Genomic DNA, 20,126 nt, shown 5'->3' with positions numbered 1-20,126 from the left:
TGTCGCGTTCCTGACCATAGAGGAAAAGTTCTCAGTTTTTCACATTGAGGATGATATTAACTGTGGGTTTTTCATATATGGTCTTTATTATGTTGAAATATGTTCCCTCTAAACTTACTTTGTTGAGGGTTTTTATTATGAATTGATGTTGTACTTTGTCAAATGCTTTTTCTGCGTCTATTGAAAGGCTCATATGGTTCTTATCCTTTCTTTTATTAATGTGGTGTATCACGTTGATTGATTTGTGAATATGTTGAACCACCCTTGTAGCCCAGGAATAAATCCCACTTGATTGTGGTGAATGATTCTTTTAATGTACTGTTGGATTCAGTTTGCTATTATTTTATTGAGAAATTTTGCATCCATGTTCATCAGGGATGTTGGCCTTTAGTTCTCTTTTTTAGTGGAATCTTTATCTAGTTTTGGTATCAGGCTAATGCTGGTGTTATAGGATGAATTTGGAAGTTTTCTTTCCTCTTCCATTTTTTGGAACAGCTTGAGAAGAATAGGTATTAATCTTTAAATGTTTGGTAGAATTCCCCTGTGAAGCCCTCTGGGCCTGGACTTTTGTTGGTTGATTATCAACCTGCTCACGTTTTCTATTCTTGTTTCAATTTTGGTAGTTTATATGTTTCCAGAAATTTATCCATTTTTTCCAGGTTGTCCAGTTTGTTGGCATATAATTTTTCATAATATTATCTTATAATTGTTAATTTATCATCTCTCATTTGTGATTTTGAGTCCTTTCTCTTTTTTTCTTGATATATCTGGCTAGAGATTTATCAGTTTTACTGATTTTTCTCAAAGAACCAGCTCTTAATGTCATCTATCTGATCTGTTGTTTTTTTAGTTTCTATATCACATATTTCTGCTGTAATTTTTATTACTTCCCTTATGCTGGATTTAGGCTTCTTTTTCCAGCTCCTTGGGTTGTTTATTTGAAAATTTTCTTCTTGAGGAAGGGCTGTATTGCTATGTGCCTCCCTCTAGGACCACTTTTGCTGCATCCAAAAGATTTTGGACTGTTACATTTTTGTTTTCATTTGTTTCCTTGTATTTTTGATTTCCCGGTTAACCCATTCATGGTTTTAGAAGCGTGTTGTTTAACCTCCATGTATTTGTAGTCTTTCCAGATTTTTTTCTTGCACTTTACTTCTAGTTTCATAGTATGGTGGTCAGAAAAGGTAGGTATGATCTTAGTCTTTTTGTATTTGTTGAAGCCTGTTTTGTGACCTAATATGTGATCTTTTCTGGAGAATGTACTTGAAAAGAATTTGTATTCTGCTTTAGAATGGAATGTTCTGAATATGTCTTTTAAGTCCATCTGCATCATTCAAAGCCATTGTTTCCTTGTTGATTTTCTGTTTAGGTGATCTGTCCACTGTTGTGAATGGAGTGTTAAAGTCCCCTACTATTATTGTTATAATCCATATAGTTCCTTTATGTTTGTTATTTTTGTTATTGTCTTATATGTGGGGGTTCTCCCAATTTGGGGACATAAATATTTACAATTGTTACATCTTCTTATTGGAGTGTCCCCTTTGTTTTTATAGCCTCTATCCATTTTTATAGTCTTGTTTTTCCAATAGATGGATTGCTCCTCTGGCTTTCTTTTGACATCCATTTGCTTGATAAAAAGTTCTCTACCCCCTCACATTCAATCTGTAGGTGTCTTTAAAATGACCCTCTTGTAGGCAGCATATAGAGGAGTCTTTTTTTATCCATTTTGTGTGTCTTTTGGTTGTTTAGTCTATTTACATTAAAAGTAATTATTGATAGACATGTATTTATTGCCACTTTATTACTTATTTTCTCATTTCTGGAGATTTTCTCAGACCCTTTCTCACCTTTGCCACTTTTGGTCTCTCTTTTGCACTCAGAGTCCCCTTTAATATTTCTCGCAGTGCTGGTTTAGTGGTCATGGATTCCTTTCATTTTTGTCAGGGAAGCTCTTTCTCTCCTTCTATTCTGAACAATAGTTTTGCTGGATGGAGTATTTTTGGCTGCAGATTTTTCCCATTCAGCACTTTGAATATATCAGGCCACTCCCTTCTGGCTTGCCAAATTTCTCTTGAGAAACTTCCAGCTAGCCTTATGGGTTTCCCTTATAAGTTAGGGATTTCTTTTGTCTTGTTGGTTTTAAGATTTTTTTATCAATATATTTTGCAAATTCAATTATAGCATGTCTTGTTGTTGACCTGTTTTTGTTGATTTCATGGGAGTTCCCTGTGCCTCCTGGATCTGAATATCTGTTTCCTTCCCCAGATTCGGAAGTTTTCTAGTATTATTATTTTATTTTTTATTTTTTGGACAGAGAGCGATCACAAGTAGGCAGAGCAGCAGGCACAGAGAGAAGGGAGAGAAGGGAAAGCAGGCTCCCTGCTGAGCAGAGAACCACCCCCCCCATGCGGGGCTCAATCCCAGGACCCTGAGATCATGGCCTGAGCAGAAAGCAGAGGCTTAACCCACTGAGCCACCCAGGTGCCCCTCTGCTGTTACTTTTCTTTTTTTTTTTTTTAAATTTTATTTATTTATTTGACAGACAGAGATTACAAGTAGGCAGAGAGGGAGTCAGAGAGAGAGGGGGAAGCAGGCTCCCTGCTGAGCAGAGAGCCCGATGCGGGGCTCCATCCCAGGACCCTGGGATCATGACCTGAGCCGAAGGCAGAGACTTTAACCCACTGAGCCACCCAGGCGCCCCTGCTGTTATTTCTTAAAATAAGTTTTCTGCCCCCCTTTCTCTCTCTTTCTCTTCTGAGACACCTATGATAGGAATGTTACTACATTTGATGGAGTCACTAAGTTCCTTAAGTCTATTTTCATGTTACATAATTCTTTTTCTTGTTTTTTTCAGCTTCATTATTTTCCTTTGTTTTCTTGTTAATTCATTCCTCTGTTTCTTCCAGCCTACTCTTCATTGCATCAAACCTGTTTCCAGTCTCATTTATTGCATTCTTCATTCTTCATTTCTGATTCTGATATCAGATATCACTGATATCTTCTGTTCTTTTCTCAAGCCCAGTGAGTATCCTTATGATTGTTGCTTTAAATTCTCCATCAGTTATGTTACTTATATTTGTTATGCTTTTATCTCTGTCTGTGGCCTTATCTTGTTCTTGCATTTGGAATAAATTACTCTGTCTTGGCATTGTGTCTAATCTCTACTTTTTTCTATGTGTTAGAAAAGCCCATTAGGATTTCTGCTCCTGAAAGTAATGGTCTTTTTGAAAAAGAGGTCATGTAGTGCTCAGAGCTGGTGCTTCAGGGAGTGTCTCCAGTGTGTGCTGCCTACACTCTGCTGTTGTGTTTTGGCCGTTCTGTCTTTTAGGCCAGTCCTCTGTAGAGGCTCTCCTTATTTGCTGTGGACAGTGTTTGGTCCCTGGCCTGAATGTGGTGAGTTTTAACTAGGTATACTCTGGTCTACCTATGAAATGAGTTTTGACACCACTCCACCAAAACTGAGGCCCTGCAGAACTCTGGTGGAGAGATGTGTGTGGGTAGGGGTTTGTGCTGATATTCGGGGGTAGTGGCCCACCACATTACAGCTGAGGCAAGCTTGACTAAGAAGGCAGTCCTAAGAGCACAGGGGTGTGGGGTCTGTTGTAAGCAAGTTAGACAGCCAGTGTCAGTGCTGAGCTGCTTCCTTCTGATGGGTGTGTTTTGGGGGGGTGAGGGGTGTTGGCTCAAGGGAAATGTCACCAGCCAGCTCCTTTGTTTTCAGAGAGGTATCTGAATATTGATAATCCGCCCCCTACACACACACACACACACACACCCATATCCTATGCATTTTTTCCAGATGGCTGTTTCCATGCTGTTTGCCCCCAGGTCGTTTGCCTGCCTTCTCTTCTGGGGCACCACAGTACCCTCTGGGCTCTATCCCAGCCAAACCTGTTGACCTTTAAAACTCCAGGCTTTAAGTCTCACTCTTTGTAAGAACCCAAAGAAATTAAGCCTTCTCATTTTCCAAGCCAATGGCTTCTAGGAAATATTCTCCTGGATTTGCCCCCCTGGCTGCTGCTCTCTCCTGCCCTTCTCCACGACCACAGTTCCCTCCCCTCCACAGCAGCCATGATCCATTTCTCCCCTAAAACACATTTCCACACTTCCTGCTTCTTTGATGTGGCCTCTTCTCTCCCTTTAGTTGTGGAGCTTGTCTGTCAGTCGTAAGGTTGATTTCTGGGGTATTTATAGTGATTTTATCATTAGACAAAATGAGCATAGGGTACTCCTGCTCCACTGCCATCTTTTCTCTCTGTGTATCTTCTCCAATCAGGTGTCCTGTGAATTTGTCCATTTCATTTAAGATGCTATATTGTGGTGCCACCATTTTCTTGCCAGTTTCAGAACTGCAGTTCTTGTGGTGTGGTTATCTGATGGTCCCTAGCCACAAGTCTGGTACAGTTCCTGACCATAACAACACAGTCACTGAAGTAAGGTAAGGAACATGGTGGTATTATTCGTTGCACAGAATATAAGTAAAGATTATTGTAACATAGAGTTCCTGATGCTTAACTACAAAAAGGTAAGAGAAGAGATAGTGGATTCTAGGTGCTTCTCGTCTGAAGAAGCAGCCTTTTCTTTAAGCATCTGTTCCTGTCACTAGGGAGGAGAGTTAGTTACTTATTGAAAGATATCCTAATTCTTCAATGAGCAAAGGCTGGATCCGTATCACGTTTGCGCTTGGAAGTGTTCATCAGAAAATAGGAAACTAGCATTTCCCATTAATGTTTTTGATGTTTTCCAAACCAAAACAAGGTCAGGAGGGTACTCTACTTGTATTTAATAAAAGTGTTGCTTTCCCATAGCTTAGGTAAGATGAACAGTAGGGGATTTAAAGGTGTGTCTGTCTGGTAGGTATTACACAAACCAAAGAGAAGGAGAGCTTAGGACAGATGAAATGATGTGTACAGGAAGTAACTGAGCTCTAACTTTTGGTCAAAATACTTGAATCTCCTTAACCCTAAAGGTTTGAGGTTAACTAGTCAGTTATAAAGTAGATTTTAGAGGCCCCTGTGTGGCTCAGCATCTGACTTTCGGTTTTGGCACAGGTCATGATCTTGCAGTTGTGGGATCAAAAGCCCCTTGTCGGGCTCTGTGATCCACAGAGTTTGCTTCAGCTAATTTCTCCTGCCTTGGCCTCTCCCCACTCATACTCTAAAATAGTACATAAAATCTTTAAAAAAAAACTTCTTAAAATTTTTAAGCCAAGCCAGTTTCTAGTCATTAAGTCAGCATTTACTGACTTAGCTGGTCATTGGCTAGATTCAGTCCTTAGTACCAGAACCATGTAACGAGTAACACACCTTGCAAACTATGCAGTGTAGCTAGCTGTAGAAGCTGCTGATGCCATAGAGAAAAGCCTCATGAATGGTTTATTGGGCATAGAACATCTAAGCTTTTATATCTTTATATATGTCTCTATGTAAAGAAGGTAACGCTTAACCATTTTGAGATTCCCTGGCTGGAAGTTAGGTGCTTGGTGTACTTGGTTATTAAATGGTTTCTCAGTTCAAGTGTCCTAAGTCATAGATCTCCCAAAGAAATCTCTAAACCTGGGAGAGGGTGTAGGACAGTGACCAAGGAGGCAGTGGTGTCTCTGTCGTTGGGCTCAAAACTGTATGTAGGGTTCCACCTCCTTATCAGTACAACTGATGAGCCTGCTCAGTGTAACCTTTCCAGGCCAACCACAAACTCAGGAAGAAGCCACCTGGCCTACATACACTATCCACAACCTGCCCCCTTTCCTCACAATTAAAGATCCCAAGTTTTGAGATGAGACTGAGGTTCTTAGGAATAACATCACCTTATGTTCTAAGTTCTGTCATTATTTCTGAAATGTGGGCTGCAAGCAGCTCTCATGTGATTTTAGGACTGAGCAAACACTGAGCACACATGGTCCAACAGTCACTGGCCCCAGCCCTTGTTAGGTCACATGGAAGTTGCCCTTGTGTAATTCCTTCCTGTGAGTGTGGGCAGGACCTAGAGACTGGCTTCTGAAGAACAGAATACAGCAAACAATAGGATGTCTGTTCCAGGACTGGGTTATAAAACACTGAATTCTGCCTTGCTCACACTCTCAGGCTCTTCTTGTTCTGATAAACCCAGCTGCCCTGCCGTGAGATTCCTTTAGGAGAGCCTCACGTGGCAAGGAACCACATCCTGCTGACGACTATCTCAGTGGGCTGAAAGCACATTCATTCCTAGGTAAGCCAGAGGATCCAACTGAGCTCTGTCTGGATTCTGGAACCACAGAAGCTATGAGATCTTAAGTGTCTGTTGCTTTAAGCCAGTAAGTTTTGGGGTAATTTGTTATGTAGGAACAGATAACTAATAGAGCTTCTATACAGCGAATTACGTAATGTGATGTTTTGGATTCCTCATCTATAAATTAGGCACATAAGTATCTACCTTCATAAAGTTACTGTGAAGTGGTTACTGGCTCAAACACAAGAACGGTACTCTTGTTACTGCGTGAACTACACGAGATCTAAAACTACAGAATGATTCCAGTACACACACACACATTAGAAGGGATGGGAAAGAAAAAGACTAAAATATTTTCTGTTAGCTCTTGGTGATATTAGAATCTTTACACTAGATATTTGTCTTTATAATAAAAGAATAAGTATAATGGGCATCTTTCAATCACATTAACTCTGATACTATGAACAGAGGCGTAAAGGCAACATCACTTAAGACATTTCTTCTATTAGATAGATTCACGAAATTACTTAGGATATATTGGTGCCAACAGGAATTATGTATCTATTCAAACGCTGTTCTGTAGTTCAGAGTTGTCTAGCTATCGATGTAGATTTCACCATTTCTCAGTTTAGAGTAACTTCCAAAAGTCATAGAGTAGAACTGACATAAACTGTGATTTCACTGGTTCCCAAAGTATATTTTAAGACCTCTCGGGGTCTATAAGACCCTTTTTCAAGGAGTTTGCAAGGTCAGAAATATTCTCAAAACAATATTAAAATCTGTAGTAGTTTGAAGAGTGGTCTCCAAAAATTTACATCTACCTAGAACCTGTGAATGTAACCTTATTTAGAAATAGGGTCTTTATAAAGGTAGTTAGTTAAGATGAGGTCATACTAGATTGAAGTGGGCCCTAAATTCAGTGACTGTTGCCATGTAAGAATGTAGTGTGAGGAGACACAGGGAAGGAGGCCATGTGACCACAGAGGCTGAGACTGGAATTGGCGTGATGTAGCTTTTAGCCAAGGCACACCAAGAACCGACTACTGCCAGAAGCTAGGAGAGCAGCAGGAACAAATTCTTCAGCCTCTAGCTGGAACCAGCCCTGAACGCTTTGGTTTCCTGAACTGCAAGGAAATACTAACTTGTCTTAAATCAGGTTGTGGTAATGAAGCCTCAGGAAACTACACTTGATCTTAGCCAAAAGGCCGAGAAGCGATGAAGCCTCAGGAAACTAACAGTGATACCAGGAAGTGGGATGCTGCTGGAACAAAGGCCTAAATTTGTGGAAGTGGCTTTGGAATTGGGCAGTGAGTAAAGGGAGAATTTTGAGAAGTGTGATTAAAAAGTCTAAGTATCTTTAAATGATCATTAGTAGACATAAGGACTTAAAAACAATTTTGGTGACGGTTCAGAAGGAGGCCATGGCGGCAGCAGAGAAAGTTTCTGTCGTCTCGGAGAATTTCTACATCACCATGAACAAAAATACTGATAGAAGTATAAACATTAAAGGTGCTTCTGGTGCAACCTCAGAAATGAACATGTTGTCGGACACTGGAGGAAAAGCTAAAAGGTGGCAAAAACCTTGGCTGAATTGTGTTCTGCTTCTTGGTTTAAAGAAGAACTTGTAAACAATGAGGTTTCCAAGCAAAAATGAAAGATGTGGCCTGGTTTCTTGCTGCTTATAGTAAAATGCAAGGGGAAAGAAAGAATTTGAGGAAGGAACTGGTTAGAAAAAGGAACTAAAACATGATGAGTTCGAAAATTAACGTTCTGTCCATACTGCCAACACATTGCAAAGGCATACCCTGGAGTGGTCACCAAGGATGTGTGTGCTGGAGAGATTAGGTTTATGACCACAGACCCAATCCGGCATCTCAGCAGAAGCCAGGAATAGAAGTGCAGTTATCCAGGAAGGATCTGTGGAGAAGCCTCGTGTCTAATGACGTGGATCTCCTTGACTTCCATGAAGACTGACAGGTTTTTGAGAATGCTACATGAGCAGAAATGCTGCTGGTTTGGCCTTGACAGGGAGATAGGACAAGATGAAGGAAGGCTGCCAGACTTCTGGGATTCTGTAAGCAGGAAATGAGCTGCCCAAAGGGTAAGACTTTGTCCCAGGCTGAGGATGGAGAGGGTGGGGGCTTCTGAAGGCCTGGAGGTTGGGGTTGGTGAAGCCTCTGCGGGCCCAGAAGGCAGATCATGCCACAAATGATTATTCTAAGGCCTTGAAACTTCATGAAATTAGCCTAGTGACTCTATTCCTTCCACTTTCTTCCTTTTGGGAATATCTATCCTATACTTTCTCCACCAGCAGATGTTGCAAGCTGACAGCTTATTTTCTAGCTCCACACATCCACCAATGGAAGGGAGACTGAGGCTGGTCATACCAGCATCTTACCCATACTTGATTTAGAGGGATGAGATGTGAAACTGAGTTAATGCTTATTTTGATGAGAATTTAGGTGTGGGGTTAATGCTGGAACGGGTGAAGAATTTGGGGAATGTTGGGATGGGATGGACATATCTTGCACATGAGATAGATAGGAATATTGGGGGATCAGAAGCCAATTACACTGGGTATGTCTGCCAGAAACTGTGAAGATGACCTTAAGATGACACTCAGGATTAGGGTAGCCCCTAAATCTAATGAGTGATATTCTTATAAGGAGACAGGCAGAAACATATACACCAGGAAGAATTTGAGACAGAGGAAGAGATTAAAGTGATGTAGTAATAAACCAAGGAACACCAAAGAATTCCTGGCAACCACCAGACATTAGGAGAGGGGCATGGAACAAATTCTCCCTCAGTCTCCAGAAGGAACCTCCACCTCCCACCCCCGACACCTTGATTTTGGCCCTCTGCCCTCCTGAACTACAAGAGAATATCTTGTTTTAAACCACCTGGTTTATGCTGCTTTGTCATGGCCGCCCCTAGAAACTAGTACAAATTTGTTACAGCAGCTCTAGGAAATTAATACAAGAGGCTTTCTGGCTTTTTCTCCATGAGCATCCAGTGGAGTTTTCCAGGGGCTGTGTGATGTCTGATATCGTGACAGACCAAATATAGAGCAGGAGGGAGAACCCAGCCGTGCTCTATTAAGCCAGGCAATGAAGAAATTTATAAAAATGTAAAACAATGTCTCATGAGTAATAAATCTTTGTTACAGAAAATAGTTATTTTTCATTTAAAAAATCTGTTAATATATTGGCTTTATTATGGTTTTTACATAGAAATTTTTTTCTGTTTTAATTCCAATTTGGTAATTGTGATAGATAAGACCCATGTGAATGAAAGCTTTTCGGGATACTTAATTTTTAAGAATATTTAAAGAATCTCGTGTCCAAAATGTTTGACAACCATAGGCTTAATTGTAAATTTTCCAGTCCAGAAGGACATCCCTGTGTTGCTGCTCGTGCTTTTTGGAAGGTCAGCTTAACACTGAAAACAGTGCTTAAACGAGCAAACTTTAGAATCACACTGAAGCAGATTAGATTTTTACATGATCTACTTAAGATTCTCTGAGCTTCACTCCTTATTTATAAAGCGGGAAAGATAACAGCTATCTTACTGCTAGTCTGAAGATTAGATATGATCATGTATACATGGGAGTAGCTATTCTAATTATTGAAAACCAGTATTTCCATCCCACCAGATTAAGTGGCTTATTGGTTTCTGGCTATAAGAGAAGACCAAACATGAGGTCTAAGGCCTCACATTTGAATGGCTGAAGATCAAGTTCCCGTTTGTACTTACTGGATTTAACGTTGAGAAATTTTACGGGACATGAAGACTCCAAGTGTAGAGGAAGAAATCGTAGAAGTCCTGTGGACCATGGGATTTTCTTTTCCCTGAGGAAAATCTTTGGGTCTGTTATCATAATTGCTACCTGCTAAAACTGGTAAAATACTCATTAAGGAATATGACTTTCATGACCAAATGATTTGTATATACAAACTCAGATTACATTTTAGAATCAGAACCTCCTCTCTAGCATCATTAGCTCAATTTTGGGTACTTTTCTATGCAATGTGAATCCTAGGCTTAGGGGATGTAGGATGGATATTGATTTCCTAGATTTCTCCTGTTGACCCAGTGTACGCTTCTCTGCTGACTGTGGCTAGTCCTTCTATGGGAGCCACCAGTCACCATAACCAGGTCCCAAATCACATCAACATCCAGGGATAGGGACAGATTTCGGGAAATGGGCTATGAATTCTCACTTTGACTTTAGAAGTAGATAAAAGATCTAATAAAACTCTCTTCCTCCTTTATCTGCGCCTAACTGATAGGTACCTTTAATCTATGAGCAGGAAATAGATGTTTTATTAGCATAAATGCAAAATGACTTAATTGCTGTGACTGGCAGCAGGGATCAGGTAGTCTAAATAAGCATCCAATAATCTGTGATGAGGATATGAAGACTTGATTTAATTCCTGGAGGAAAAAACTTCTTATTCTTTGGTTATTTTCCTTCTATCACTACAGAAGAACCCTGCCACCAATATGGGGGGGGAACCTCACATCCCCAGTGAGGTCTTCTCACTTTTATTAAATAGGAATCCTCCTTAACACTCCCTGTACCCTCTTTCCTACTTTTCATTTTTCTCTATTGTACTTAGCACCAGTATGGCCCATATTTTACTTATTTTGTATACAGACTCCCCCCCCCCCACAACGAAATGTAAGCTACAAGAGGGCAGGGATTTTTGTCTCTTGTTCACTGCCTAGAACAGTTCCTAGCAAATTAGAGACACTTACCTTTGAAACAAGTGGACAAATGAATTCAGCTCCATTTCTACTGTGAAATCAAGGTCCTTTGACACAAGTTCCCCTAAATTTCCCCTTCACCTCAGAATGTCTGGAATCTTAGCCATCTTTGCCGACTCCCTCACCAAGACCAACCCTTCATCTCTGTTCCTGATCATTCTTTTGCTCTTCTTTGGATATTGCTGCTTCAATTACGTCTCATTCATATTATTTAACATTTCTCTCCTGATTCATTTCTTTCAGCCAAATCTAGAGATCTACTTGACATCTCTATAGCATCTGTCAACTATGTCCATATTTTTCTTGAAATTCTATGGCTTCTGAGATATTTCTTGGCTTTCTAATTTGCTTACTCTGTCTCCACTGCTTCCTCTTCTTCCTCCTACATACTAAACAGACCGCAATCTCTGCTCCTTTCCCTTATCTTCAGTTATCACCTCTGTGTGTGATGCTTAAAATGATTACATTTCCAGCTCTAACTCCTCAATCAAGATCCACACCTGCATATCCATGATTCTTTACTTGAGCCCAAAATCTTAGAGTGGAACTCTTATGTCCACTTACTTCCTTCTATCAATGGCTTCCACCTCAGATTTTACAGCATTACCCCCCGCCACTCCCCTGCCAAATGTCTTTTCACCCATGTCTCTCTTCCACTTTTGCCACATGATAGTTTCTGTCCTTATACTTGGCTTACTGAAGTGGCCTTCCAATGGCCCTTTGCAAATAGAAATTTGCAACCAGTTGCTCTTCTTCAACATATCCAGCATAGTAACACTGGATTCATTTTTTTAAAAAAAGATTTTTATTTATTTATTTGACGGACAGATCACAAGTAGGCAGAGAGGCAGGCAGAGAGAGAGGAAAGGAAGCAGGCTCCCTGCTGAGCAGAGAGCCTGATGCGGGGCTCCATCTCAGAACCCTGGGATCATGACCTGAGCCAAAGGCAGAGGCTTTAACCCACTGAGCCACCCAGGTGCCCTGGATTCTTTGTATAAAAATATGCTGGATCAGAAATCTTCAGTGATTCACTCTTGCTTATATGATAAAGTTTAAGCAGGGATTCAGACTCTTCCACAATTTGATTCCAACCAACATCCCACTATGTTTCCTAATACTCCCTAAGTTCTCAACAAATGGAGCTTCCTACCTTTCCTGACACCTGGTGCTCTCTTATTGCTGTGGATTTGTTCATTTTAAGTCTCTTTTCATAAAAAGTTTTTGCATTTTTATAAGACCCAGCTCAAATACCAAATAGATGCATAACTACAACACAAAGTACTATATGTTTCATGTCACTGGAGTACAAAATAATATAGGAATCAAATGGGAGCACTTTATTTCTGATTCTAGATTATGTAAGTCTTTTAAGAAGGAGTCCAATTGCCATTTTTGTATATGAAAAAATCTTCCATAAGTACCTTGCATATAATAGTTTACTTGATCTCTGTGTGGTATCCACATGAAAGAGATAACAATATGAAGGTGTATATATATAATTCTGTGAATATTCATTTAACCTTTATAATAAAGTATCTCCTACTCCCTAACAAGATTACAAGTTTGTTTTGATGACAGACTTGCTTTTCAAAACCACTCTGCTTGTCTGATAGCACAGAGAGCCACTGACAGTGGCATTTGCTCAACTCACAGTTACTACTGCGCATGTACTATGTAACTGGCATTTTGCTGGATGCTTACTTACAAGATGAGTGAAGACACAGTCTTCATCCTAAGAAATTTAACTCTGTGGTCTTAAAGAGTTAATGAAGCTATGGAGTATGGATATGAGGGGGTTAGGGAATAGCATTTTGACTTCTGTTTTCCCATTGTTCATATGTAATTTTTGCTCTATTTATAACTAAAATTGAGCTTTAAAGGATATTTGCTTCCACAGGTAAGAACAGAATATCATGCTCGGTCATTATCTCAATATTGTGCGAGATGTGTGTTGATCCCTTGGCCCCATCCTCTCCGACGGCCATGGCAAATAACTCCACCTTGAGTTCGGTCTGCAAACCAGCTGCCACCTATAGGACACAAGGTAGCTTTAGAGTCAGACATATCTGAGTTCACATCTTGGTTTTAACTTGAATTGGGGCTAGTTACACTCTCTAATCTTTTTTTCTCATCTATATGTCTGGTGCTTTTGGATGATGGCATTTATAAAGTTATTTTGTGGGTTCGTTAGGTAGAGTTCCATTGAGCAAATGGGACCCAGGATAAATTGAAGGAGAAAACCAGATGCTATTTAGGAAGAGAATGTCGGTGTACTGTGGTGAACTGCAGGAAAACTTTTACAATGCACATACTTGTGCTATTTCTTGAATGTTAGCAGTGAGTTCCTATGGGCATCCCTGCAGATAAAGGTAAATTTAAACCCCACAACTTCCCTGCCCTGCTTCTTGGTTTATAGTGTGCCTAATGGAGGACGTGTGATGTGACAAAGCCAGCAGAGGGAGACAGAATGAGTTTAAATGCCAAACTGCTTAGGTCTGAAAGCTACGTGGAAGAGGTCTGGACCAACAAAGAAACCTGATATATAATGAAGAAGAAACACAGCAAGGAATGGGCTTCTTGCCTTGTTCCTTGAAGAGAACACTGGCCAGGAAAGAAAGAGCTGTTTGTGTTTCTAAGCTGCCTCTCCAGGAGGTAGGCTAAAAAGCAGACTTGAGAACAACTGTCTGGAAAAAATACATCAGAAACCACCACATGGAAAGCAATTAGATACAAGTACTTTTTTCTTCATAGTTTATAAATAATAGAACTGAAAAATGTTTCAACTTCTTCAACAATGTACTTATGAAGGTCTGCTAACTGGAGGGCATCCAACTCACCATGTCTGAGGACCAGGCCCTTTGCCCTTCAGCCCAACAATGAGGGCAGGGCTAGGATGACACCACTCTGCACAAGGCAGCTGGCATCCTGCCCCCGCTCAGGTCTACCCGGACCCTGGGCATATTCATTCAGCGTTGGCAACTAAGCAGGCTGAACAGTGGTTAGATTTACATATGGAGGAGTCTATAGATTATATTTTTGCAGAGCCAAAACTGTCAAAAAGAAAATAACAATAATAATAATTTAAAAAAACCCTAACAGTAGAGAGTGAGCTTGAATACACGCTGAGTTTTTAGTACCTACAAAGGTTGATCCAACAGTCATTTTGACTTTTGGCATCACCCCTACTTTAAATGAAAAAAGTTTTCTAACTTCTCAGAACAGTGGAAGAAGAGCTTGCTTTGATTTTTGCCTTTACTTTATGTTCCAGAGTTTCTGGAATCTTGACACAGTTCAGTGATGAAATGTGACAGAGAGGTACTCATGAATTGGTGGAGCTAATCCCGAAGGATATTTCTGTTTGGAACTGCAGCCTGCAGACTACTGTGCTGTAGACCATAAGATATTAGGGCTGGAAACGGACTAAGAAATTATCAGGTCCAAGCAACTTCTTTTGCACATGAGGAAGGCAAGGTACAGAGGGTTAATTAACCAAAAGTATGACTGAGCTGCTGGTGGCACAATCATAACAAGAGGCCAACTGATTCTGCACCCTATCAAATGGACCCTTCTGGGTCAACATACAATTGTGGCTGTTCTAAGGTCTTGGGACTCAGTGAACACTATATGCTTATTATGGAAGTGGATGCTGTTGCTCTGTATTCCCATGAGACTAAGCGTGTCCCTGTCTGTGATGAACAAGCATGTGTCTATCAGATGTCCTTACTTCATTCTGTCACTTAGTCATACATTTTGAATCCCCACTATGTGCCCAGCTCTGGGAGCAACTTAGATATGTCTACTCATTTTTAACATCCCCTGTCCCCGGTCCCTATCAGTGGCGTTCAAAGTTTGTTGAATGAAATGGAAGGAATGTGCCAAGAAATAAATGTTAAGATTTACAAGTGTGATTTTATTATGTTTTATATATTATTTTATATATTATATTTTGTCTATTTATATATTAATAAACTTTTGTTTACTTGATACTACATTTCTGAAATCATAACTTAAAGCAAGTAGCAATATACAGAATTTTTTTTTTTGAAGCACCCCATTTTGGGGAATGTAGCAAATAAAATTAGAATAGGTTGACATTTTAAAATTGATATTTTCAGAACTCTGGAGAAATGAGGCAGCTGATGACTAATATATTACTATTTCTTAGAATATCATTAAATAAATTCTCTGGCAAGCAGTAAAAGAACAAACCAAATGTATAGAAAATACAAAAAATAGGGTATTTTTCCAAGAGATTTTTCATTTTGCAGAAGAATTTATTATAGGACACCTTTAGGTAATCAGCTTTCCAAATGCATGTCAAATCATATTTAATTTATAAAAAGGTATTTTTCATACAATTGTGCATAACTGTAGTATTGGGACAAATAAGTGAACTTCAGAAAAGTTTCCACAGCTGGAAGTTTAACTGTTTACACATAGGATCTGTCTCACAGCGATTATGTGCAGTATGCAACATTAGCCATGCGGTATACCCATACCAGGAATCTTTTACTTATGATACTAGAAAAATTAGACTTATATATGATTTAAACCGAATGCATAGAATGATTTAAAAAACCCACTTTCCCAGAAACATGCACACATTCACACATGCAAACACGGACACACACAACAGACAGCTCATAGGACTTACAGGTCCGTGTTTGTAAGTCACTTTGAGTCCTGTGCTGGGTGGGGGCTGCTTCACCCTAAACCTACCAGGCAAAAAGATGGAAATAAATTTAGGCCATAAGAAAAAAGCAATGAACCAACCAGGATGTTATAAAATCAGGAAGGTGTTAATATTTGCTACAAAGGAGTGGGACTGGGAGTGGGGGAGGTCCATACCATTAGGAGAACAACCTAATCGCCACTTGGGAGAAGAATCTGGGGCCCATTTCACAACTGCCTTTCCAACAACAGTTTTCATCAGCGTCAAACAGACTCCAACCCCAGTTCCCACCCTTGGTTATTGGATGCTGTCGAGCCGCTCAGGGCAGACTGTCGTGAATGTTTGGCTGCTGTGTGCACTGCAGCGTGGCCACCGGCGTGAACACCGAGGCTGACTGCCAGATCATTAAGCTGAAGAATAAAGGCTCTTTTGGAAAGCACTGGAGCATGGGAGCCAGTCTTGCTCTGTCGTGGTATGGGGCTTGCATGTTTGGGCAGAGGAGAAACAGAAAAGGCTCAGAGAATTTTGGAGAACTTGAAAAGCCCCATGCTCACACGTGGTGCTTATTGATCTCTTTCCCTTCCTGTGGTTTGCGGGTTCTGCCTGAAGGTTAAAGACCTGGAGTAAATTAAAATGCCAGGGAAAGCCTACCTCCACGTTGACCTCAATCCTGCCGCTCCTACCATCGACTTTGCTGCCTGTGCTATAACGGCTGAATTTAACAAGCCAAGGAGGGAAATCCAAAAGCTAAAATTCTACACTGAGTAGACAGGATCTACGCGGATGAGTTTTATTAGTTTCAAGTTGATTCTCTTATTTTTCCCCACCCACTCTGTTGGCAGCAACCGAAAAAACCAATAATGTCTGATCTGGTGGCCTGGTTGTTTCTGAGGAAACAAATATATTTCCTGAAGCTGGATATTTGCCTCAACTAAAATGGGATATGGATCTTTTCAACTAGATGCCTCTGCAGTTGTGTTTCATCTGATTTCCAATCTTGAGTCCTTTCCAATCATAAATTGGAAGGACTTGCCACTTACAGCATAACTCTGAGCATAACACTGCAATTGAAATAAACATTTATTCCACTTTTTATGGGGGAAAACCCCCCACCTTATGCTCAAGTTTAATTACAAATAGAATAGGGGAGCTTTTGTAATTGGGAGTTTTCCTATATATATATACAGAATATATTGCCCCAATGGGAAGGACTGAATTCCCATAGGAAGCAGTGAGCACAGATTTGCTGATAAAGCAACATGTCCCAGGCGAACAGGTCCACAGGAGATCTGAGGTCCAGCCTTGCTCTAGCCTACAAGACCTTAAAACATATTACCCTGATCCTTCATAATAGTCTCTAAGGTCTATCTCTACAAGTTCCACAATTCTATTGATCTGGAAAGGAAGGACTCTTTTTCTTGTCACTGAATGTCAGATCTAGGGTATTTTCAACTAGAAGGGCAGGTTGTGGGTTATGATCAAGTCAGATCTTCAGAGGCAAAGGAACCCTAAAGACTCAGGTGATTTTTTCCGCCTTTTGGCCTCAGTTATGCAGAAATAAGGTAATGAAAACCACTTTTAGATCAGAGAGGGCAAACAGATGCCAGTTGATATTACAGTTGGTGGTGGATCTGAGAAACAGACTTTCAGGGTTTGTGCATTAGTTCCCGTAACACTGGTACAACTTCCCCTTCACTCTTCGCTACTGCAGATCAGTCCTGAGTTGCTTCTGCCAAAGTGTAAATAATGATAAATGGGAGGGCCGAGAAGGGCCCACGGCATCGTTGAGGCTTGATAAACACTGAGCTGATGAAGAATGAATGAATAAATGAAAGAGTAAATGATGGAATGAATGACGTGAAGATTCAATAGTCAAGGTGTATGTAATTAGAGTTCAGTTCAAATAAACCTTCACTGATGCAGGCATCTGAAGACAAGCATAGGAGAAGGGGACTTGAGCAGACCTTCAGTGCCTTGGCCTCACCTGCAGAAGTCTACTCCCACGTTCTTGAGCTTCACGGTGGTGGCATAGGTGTGTCCCTCTTCCAGCACTCCAAAATTCACTGATGGCGGGAGAAGATGGAATCCAAAAGGGGATGAAGTCATGTTATTAATGGCAGCGCATGCAACAGAGGATGTTTTCACTCTTCCTCCAACTGAATCTTGCACCTTTGCGTTAAGGAAACAGTAATCAAATCAAAGAAAAGGGTTTCTATGTTGTGTTCCCAAGATAAGATAAAGGTTCAAATGCTAGAGGAAAAGGACTGTTTGGCCATGGGAGGAAATGGACTTTAACAATCTTGTGTAAACCTTACAAGAGCACGTAAGGAGGTATTTAAGGCTTTGTTTTATGGATAAAGAAGCCCAAGTTCAGAGGACTAGAAAGACATCATTTGCTCAGGTGGTAAGAGGCAGAGTAAAGTTTCAAACTTGAGTTTGCCTGATCCTAAACTTTATGCTTTTGGTGCCAGTAATTACCAAACTTCAGCTTCCATCAGAATCAGCCAGGAGGCTGCTTAAGACCCAAATTGCTGACTCCACCCCCCGGACTTTTTCAGTCAGTAAGTCTGGGATGGGGTCCATGAATTTGACTTTGTAATAAATTTCCAGGCACTTCCAATGCTGCTTGTCTGGAAATCACACTTTGAGAATCACTGTCTATGCCCTTGTTATTCCCCAGATTGGCAGCATGGGGCTCACCTGGGAGCTTGCTGGAAATGGCAGGCTTTGGGGCCCCAGTCACTCAGAATCTGCATGCTAACAAGGTCCCCAGGGACTCTATCACGTTGTCGATTACGGACATTGCAATACATTCTGTGGTGGCCATGAACATGGTGTGGCCATGCAAGAATTGAAGGCAGATTCTCAAAACTGGATTGGTAGGCTGAAGGCAGGATTCCCAGCAGAGATGCAAGGGAACCTTTATCTTAGAGGCTGAGGAAGGAAGGAGGTTGGTGGTTTTGGAAAACTAAGAGAAACTCTTAATGGCTGAAGTGAGTAATGAGGGTAGAGATTAATTAATGAGGGTAGAGATTAATGAGGTAGAGAAGCAAACAGGGTTTGTTGTGATGCTGTCATTTGGATTTTATCCTGAGTCATGAGAAGGGTGGCCCATGATCCCCTTATCCAGTAGTGTGTGTTAACCCAGCTCTCTGCAAAGAATGTTGATCAGTCGCATTTGCTGATTTCCATGGTGTGAGAACTCCTGCAGGCTGATTTCAAGCTACCAATGATTTTAGAGTTGGCTCATAAATTTCCTCTCCCAAGCCAAGTGAGCTGGCTCTCGGAAAGCGCAGCCTTAGCTCATCTCTGTGTGACCTGAATGCCTTCATGGAAAGGTGATCTTGCACGTACAGTGAATAGCAGTTGCTGCTAGAAATCAGCAACTTCAAGGAGTCAGGATTACATCAGATGCCGACTGGCTCTGGGAACTTGGTTCCCACGTCTGTGTTACCTTTGTGAGAGGTTGAGACTTGGGCTTGGAACTCAGCAAGTAGTGCGGCAACCTCACTTTCTCTTTCCTTGCTTGTCCTGCGACATCCTGCAGCAGTGACTGGGTTGGAATTTTCACAGGCACACAGGATTCTGGGTCTGTTAGGAAGTTTAAATTGTGCCACATGGACATTTTATTCAAAGGCATCTGAGATCTTACCAGTTTATGACAACATAAACCAACTTGGAAAATGTCTCTCCTTTCCTTTATAAAGAACTTATTTAAAGGGATAGAGGCTTTTTATCAGTTCTTGTGTTATGTTTTTACATTTTACAAAGAGATTTTAACTTAACATCGATTTTCACAACACCCTTCTGAGAAGGGCACCAGAGAGGCTTATATAGTATCACCATTTTTAAATAAATGAGAAAAAACAAATTCTGAGAAGTTGGGTGACCAGAACTCCTCAGGGTTCTTTCCATTAAATCAACAAGGTACAACACAATAAACGCTGATTCTAAAAGATCTCTTACAACCAATGGGAGAGAAATCGTAAGAATTTCTTTGGTTCAACAACTGCATTTATGTTTGTAAAAAGTGGCTTGTTAATTACAGATAAATTAAGCCAGGGACTTAAATCCTCAGATCATTGAACTTGACGGAGTGAGCAAAAGTAGGTAATTTACAGAGCTTCGGTTGTATGCATTTCTCCAAATATGCAGGAGGTTGAAACAAAAAATTCTCATATTCAAATATCTTTTCACACCTTCAAATCATCAAGAGAGGCAAAGCAAGGAAGCCAATATTTGAGTGTCTACCATCTATAGATAAGCACAGCAGGTATGTTTTTACCCAGAGCATCTTACTTAATCCTAATCAAACCCTATGAGCTGAGGGTGAAGGCAGTTATGATTTCTGTACGTTCAGCACTCTCCCCATTACCACCTCCACCTACCACACATACTTCTGGGGCCACCACATCTCTGGCCCCAGCCATCAAGATAGCATATGACACAGGCAAGGCCAATGCAGGCCCTTCACCAG

At 40.7% G+C, this 20,126-nt stretch overlaps 1 protein-coding gene and 1 non-coding gene across 5 annotated transcripts in view; both read right to left on the bottom strand.

Moving 5' to 3' along the window:
• SPAG17 (sperm associated antigen 17) overlaps window positions 1-20,126 on the bottom strand; it is a 222,864-nt gene that overhangs the window by 9,006 nt on the left and 193,732 nt on the right. For 3 of the 4 annotated variants that reach the window (XM_045081852.1, XM_045081851.1, XM_045081853.1), the window contains exons 44-48: window positions 19,104-19,240; window positions 17,634-17,818; window positions 15,632-15,692; window positions 12,863-13,007; window positions 9,964-10,108 (exon numbers count right to left, since the gene is read on the bottom strand). In XM_045081852.1, coding sequence (XP_044937787.1) covers window positions 9,969-10,108; window positions 12,863-13,007; window positions 15,632-15,692; window positions 17,634-17,818; window positions 19,104-19,240 — 668 coding nt within the window. In that variant the 3' untranslated portion in view covers window positions 9,964-9,968. Of the gene's footprint in view, window positions 1-9,963; window positions 10,109-12,862; window positions 13,008-15,631; window positions 15,693-17,633; window positions 17,819-19,103; window positions 19,241-20,126 lie in introns of those variants that run through there. The other variant, XR_006607260.1, reaches the window with a different exon arrangement.
• LOC123392557 lies at window positions 7,239-7,424 on the bottom strand. The gene has a single exon (XR_006607308.1). It is a non-coding gene; the product is annotated as a U2 spliceosomal RNA (small nuclear RNA).

This window comes from Mustela putorius, unplaced genomic scaffold, assembly GCF_011764305.1.
Source record: "Mustela putorius furo isolate JIRA1106 unplaced genomic scaffold, ASM1176430v1.1 tig00000585_pilon_pilon_pilon, whole genome shotgun sequence".
In the NCBI taxonomy this organism is placed as follows: domain Eukaryota; kingdom Metazoa; phylum Chordata; class Mammalia; order Carnivora; family Mustelidae; genus Mustela; species Mustela putorius.
This window is presented reverse-complemented; position numbering and strand designations above follow the sequence as displayed.